The 6,000-nt window shown below is 40.5% G+C and overlaps 1 protein-coding gene across 4 annotated transcripts in view; it reads right to left on the bottom strand.

Moving 5' to 3' along the window:
- styxl2 (serine/threonine/tyrosine interacting like 2) overlaps positions 1–5,421 on the bottom strand; it is a 30,335-nt gene extending 24,914 nt beyond the window's left edge. Inside the window, exons 1-3 of one of the 4 annotated variants that reach the window (XM_086283348.1) lie at positions 5,365–5,383; positions 3,987–4,080; positions 2,954–3,124 (exon numbers count right to left, since the gene is read on the bottom strand). In XM_086283348.1, coding sequence (XP_086139474.1) covers positions 2,954–3,075 — 122 coding nt within the window. In that variant the 5' untranslated portion in view covers positions 3,076–3,124; positions 3,987–4,080; positions 5,365–5,383. Of the gene's footprint in view, positions 1–2,953; positions 3,125–3,883; positions 3,905–3,986; positions 4,081–5,364 lie in introns of those variants that run through there. The other 3 variants (XM_086283347.1, XM_086283350.1, XM_086283349.1) reach the window with 3 other exon arrangements.
- Between the last annotated feature and the right edge of the window lie 579 nt (positions 5,422–6,000).

The raw sequence follows: 6,000 nt of genomic DNA on the forward strand, positions 1-6,000 counted from the left end.
TTTAACAATTGTACAGCATACATATTTATGACTTTAAAACTCGGGTGCAGAAGTTTGAATTTATTTATTATTTATTTATTTCTGTAATCCACATAGTCAAAAGTATATAAACAGACTGAAATATAAACAGACATTTACATCTTTTAATGTAGAGCTAAAGATTCTGCATTGTCTTTTTACTTTTGCGACCCAGGATCCCTGGGCAGTCATGGACCTGTGTATTATTATTATGTATTTTTGGTGTCGTTTCTCCTTCTCTGTGCGTGTACATATGTGTGTTTCTCTGTGCTGTGTTAGTCTGTGTCCCACTCATATGTTTAGGCGAGGTATGGGTGTGTATGTCTGCGGGTGTGCCTGGAGGATGGAGCTCGGCCACCTGCAGGCCTGAGGGGTGTGGCCCTGCGGAGGGACTGGCCACACCCGAAGCCACACACCTGCCGCTGATCAGGGCTCGTCGGGGGAGCTACTTAGGAGAGTCTTGGAGCTCCCACCGACGCGGGATCATTTCCTTGAGACTCCACGTTAGTCGTCCCATTGAATTGAGTTAATGTGTGTAAGTGTATGCCCGCGGTTATTTGTGTCCTGACGGCTGCGTCTATTGTTTCCCGCAGGAGGAGCGTGGAAGGCACGAAGAGCAGCGAGCACCGGGGGGTGCTGACACGGGAGCGGAGAGCACAGAGACACGAACTATTCACGCAGAGACACGACACGGGAGTCTGGGAGAACACGGGGATTTATTGTTGTTTTTGTTCCACTCTGTAAATAAACACACTGTTTATACATAGAGCACCGCGCCTGGGTCCTCCTTCCCCCACATCCCCACGGTCTGCCAGCCAGACCGTGACACTGCTGCTGGGTTTATCTTTGCCAGCATGAAATTTTTAAGATTGGGCTTAAAACTTTCCATTTTGACAAAGCTTATAAATGTAGTTAGGGCTGAAGACTGGTCGAACATACAGTGAGAATTATGGCAGAGGCTTTTTACCCTGTGTGGATAAGAGAAAATCCAAAATAAACTGAAACTAGTCCACCCAGTTTTTGTTTTTGAATTCTTGCACATTTCATTTACACCAAAATGTAGAAAAACTAAAAAAGGATATAAGCGTTGTGTAATTCCATTACAGTCCCATAAGAGCTAAGCAGGAGCTTGGAAACCAGACCTCTAGAGGAATGTGAGACACTTCAAAGAGGTGCTTTATTTTAACTGCAGGTGGATTGAGCTAAAGTGATGAACAAGGAGTTGGAGGCGACGTATACAGAGGACCTTCCTGCTGCAAATGTCAGAAGTACATTTACTTTAAAATACAATCAAAAGAAAAAACTGAAATCAGACATGAAAATTTGGTTTGACTTTCACAAGTTTTAAATCTACTGCAGCATTCATGAGAGATGTTCTATGTAGCACCACCTTCCGTGTAAAAACTGTAGTTTACAACTGATTTTACACCCTCACACTGGGGGTATAACAGCTATCCAAACCACAGTTATTCACTGAAACCACAGCTGCGTTCATACTTTGTTTTTTCTTTACAGAGGATGAAAAAACACAAGTTTCATCACTTATGAACAAAAATAAACTCTACTATTCTGATTTATTTCTAATTTGCTTTTCAGTTTAATCGGGGCTCCACATATCACAGCACAAAAAGGTGGAATTAAAATACAGTACTGCCAAATCTTCATTTCACTTTGTGGTCTCAGTTTTATAGTATTTTTTTTAGCGGGATTCAATGTGAAACAGAAGGTTTTTCACATCAAAGTGGGCTTAACGTCCTTAATTTTCATGCACAAATTACATTAAATAATTTAAGGCACACATATTTTATTGTATATGTAACTTCTTCAATTTAAGCCATTAACCATGGCTCCAAGCTGTTTGTACGAGAAGGAAACACGCATTAAAAAGAGATTTGTAAAACAGGAAACAAGCTAAATATGGCATACATATTTATAGCTCTTATTTTTTCATGTGTAATGAATTACTTAAGACATCTTTGGACCATGGTGAGAATCTCCCGTTCCACCACATCTCAAAAGTGCTCTGTTGGATCGAGATCTGAATGTCATGGCAGAAATCAGTGTCATCAGACCAGGCAACATTTTTCCAGTCCTCTGTGGTTCACAGTGTGGTCTCCTGCTGCTGTAGTCGATCTGCTTCAAGGTTCGACATGTTGTGCATTCAGAAATTCTCCTCCACATATCTTGGTGGTAACAAGTGGTTATCTAAGTTATGGTTGCTTTCCTATCAGCTCAAAGCAGTTTGATCATTCTCTTCGGACTTCTGACATCAACAAGGCATTTTTGCTCTGTCTGAAAAACCCCTGAGATAGTTATGTAGAAAAATCCCAGTAAATCAGCAGTGCTATTTTCAAAATCACTTAATTCCTCTCCTCCCTCATGCTCATTCTGATGCTCAGTTTGAAGTTCAGCATGTCGTCTTGAGCGTGGCTGCACGGAGTTACATTTGTGGGGTTGGCTGATCAGATATTTGTGTTAATAAGCAAATCTGCAGGTCACATTAGACAGCCGCTCCTCTCTGAGGAGAAAAGGGAATTTTTCCTTCCCACAGTCCAATGATTGCTAGGGGTTCATATGATTGTTGGGGTTTTCTCTCTATGTATTATTGTAGTTCACCTTACAGCGACTTGAAGCAACTGTTGTTGTGATTTGGTGCTGTATAAATATAATGGAATGGAATTGAATTAAACAGGTGTACCTAATAACGTGTCAAAGAAGTGTAAATGCATTTAAATGGGGTAAAGCGAACATTTTACTGGGAAACTACACAGTAATAGTTTTGCAGTGATACAAAACCTGTGAAAATGGAAGATTTGATTTAAATTTTGAACACTGAAGCAGGAATTGTGCAGTGTTTTCATGTTTGACAGAATCTGTTAATTTCCCAGTCAGTAAACCTGAGTCTGGTGTTCTGTGTTTAAAACTTGGCTCTTACTTTGGGGAGGGACAGCGAAGGTAATGAGATTGGATTCCACGGACGCTGTTCTCCTCCTCTTCTTCCTTTCCATCAGGCACCATCTGAGCACCTCGCTCTCCATGTTCATTGGCCGACGCCATGGCAACCAATATGCCTCCTTCCCTTGCCTCTGATGAACCTGGATCCCTACTGACAGAAGAAAATAAATAATTGTGCTGTTTTTCTCTTTAGAGACATCAACAAAATAAAAGCATACTTCATCCTCACTGACTCTCAACTTTTTTCCTGTAACTTGTGCGATGTTTTCACTATTTTATAGATCAATTTAAATAAATGAATAACACGTACATGAGTACTCTCTAAAACGTCTTGACAAAAGTGTGACACCAGACATTTAATATGATGCTAAGTCTATATTTTTGTCAACAGTTCAGCATTGTCATCTGAGTTAATGCCAAAGTTTAATGGAAAAAAAACAAACAAAACAGAAACATGATTTTTTTAAAAGATCAAAATTTGTAACTTATTTTCTTAATAAATTTCAACTTTAATTAACATTAAATTAGACTATATTTGGTCAAAATTAAGCTAAATTATTATAAAGATATTGTTCTATCACAATAATTTGATTGCACGTAAAATATCACAAAAAGGACAAAAAAATTTTTTGCACTGTACTAAAGTGACTGTACTAATGAAGTTGCATGAATTTGTGAGCAGTATTTCACTGTTTAATAATCTTTAACTTAAGTTTATTGATGGACAAAACAACAGCACAAAGAAAAGGACACTGAAAATAAATATTTCCTCAATCATGCACTATAAAAAATATGACCTGTCATGTCTATTTTAATTAAACCGTATCGCAGATTTAAACTACAGAAGTAGACCCACAGTCCTTTAGGAACAGACACATTTTAATTCCAGGTCTACAAAAAACAAACACACACAAAAAAACCCAGAACATGAAATGCAGAAAGCCGTGTTAGTTCCAGTTCTCGAATAGTTGATGGACATATGCATATTTGGTGCTGCTGTCCCTCATTCTCACTGCTTGCGTGTCTGGATGCGGTTGAATTTGGGAGCACCAGTTTACAGGAGTCTTCAGGCCTGGCAGGTGTGCCCTGCAAGGTGGCTGGCCACACCTGAGGAAATGACCACACACACACCTGCAGCTGATCAAGGCTCGTCGGAGGAGCTACTTAGGAGTGTGGCGGAGCTCTCTCCGACGCTGGATTGTTGTGTGACTACCCATCAGTGTTTTCAACATATTAGTGAGTGTAAGCCAGCCACAGTTTGAACGTGTCTAAAGTCTGCCTCTGTTATTTCTCACGGGGAACGTGGAAACGAGAGGGCAGCAAGCACGGGGTGCGTGGACACTTGGAAGTGAGGACACAGAGCACAAACACTGGGAGGAAGACACGGCACGGGAGTCTGGGGTGCACAGGGATTTATTTTTGTGTGATTATTTACTTCACTGTAAATAAATGTATTGATTTCATTGAAGAGTCCTGCATTTGTGGTCCCATTTTTCCCCGTTCCCACAGTTTGCCAGTGCTAACCATGACAGTTTTGATGTGTTAACTAATTATAGAGAAAAGTAAAAAATCACAGTGGTCATTATGTGTTCAGACACACTCCTCTCCCCTACATTAGCTACATGAAGTTATATCTACAAATCGGTATCTGTGCAGTTATTGGCAGTATTGACAATATTGGATCAACATCAAAATATACAGCATTGCACAGTACTAGTCTACATGATACTTGGTTTTAATACTTGCATAAACACTGACTGGCTCTAAGTGGAATTGATGGTGTTAAACAGAAAAGGAAAACTCAGATTTCTAATTGCCCTGCTCTCATTAAGCTCAACATATGTAGCTTGAGTTTATGTCAGTGACAGTGATTAATAATCAGCCTGAGGGGAGGTCAGATTAAGATTTAAGAAGTCTGATTCTTTCTTCTTGTTTTTCTCTCAGCTGTGATTACAGCTGAAATAAGTCAAAACACCAAATATTCTTTCAGTTATATTGATCGACAGTCAGTAAGGGTCAACAACAGGCAGCCATGACTAAGATACTAAGCAATCAGACAGAGCCTCATGTTGCTATAAGTGTGTGTGTGTGTGTGTGTGTGTGTGTGTGTGTGTGTGTGTGTGTGTGTGTGTGTGTGTGTGTGTGTGTGTGTGAGCTGAGGCCTTCCAGCAAGTCTATTTTTAAGGCGGTGACAGCTGCCTCAGCCTGCAGGCCTCACAGCAGTGCTGAGACCTAACAGCTCTGAGCCTTAAACAGCAGCAGAGGAAGAGCTGCTCTCAGATCAGATCAGATGTGTGAAAATTCAGAAATAATAAACAGGACTTCAGCTGCATAGAAAACATCTCCTACCTGTGTCAGTGTGTGTGTCTGAGAGTGAGTGTGTTTTCCTACCTCTGTCTGAAAGGTGCTCCTCTGAAGCCGACTCCGAGCGCTCTGACACAGACTCCTAAAGTTAGACCCTCTCACCTCCCCCCACCCTGGACCGCCTGGCCAGTGGAGGCCTTGACACCTGACACCAGAGCTGTGGAGTAACTGAGTACTCTTACTCGAGTACAGTTCAGTTAACCTTTACTTAAACAGGCCTCATTAAAAGACACAACCAAACCGAGATGGAGAGACACACACTGATAAAAATGCAAATTAAATGCAAATTAAGGAAATGTTTATTGAATAACATGCATTGCAGGAGGATTCAGCTTTCTCTAATTTCACTGAGATTTACATCCACAACATGATTATGTCTCCTTCCCTCCTATTACCTTTCCTCCCTTGTCTTTTTTCACATACTTCTTCTTTCTTCCTTGATTCCTTTGGTTTCTTTTCTCAGTCCTTTTCTCTCCTCTTCTTTTCCACCTTTGTTTCTTTACTTCCTGTTCATTTCCTCCTACCTTTTAAACGGATCTGCCTCCCACTGCCTTTCTTCCTGCATTTCCTTCCTTTTCTTTAGTTTATTCCCTACCAACAAAAATTTGGTTGGGGTATTGTCGTGGTAATTTCATCTATCTCGGTCTATTACTTCTGCATTAC

Source organism: Aulonocara sp. 'chitande type north' Nkhata Bay, linkage group LG23 (genome assembly GCF_057382095.1).
Source record: "Aulonocara sp. 'chitande type north' Nkhata Bay isolate Kocher_YH1m ecotype deep benthic linkage group LG23, A_spYH_male_GT1.1, whole genome shotgun sequence".
NCBI lineage: Eukaryota > Metazoa > Chordata > Actinopteri > Cichliformes > Cichlidae > Aulonocara > Aulonocara sp. 'chitande type north' Nkhata Bay.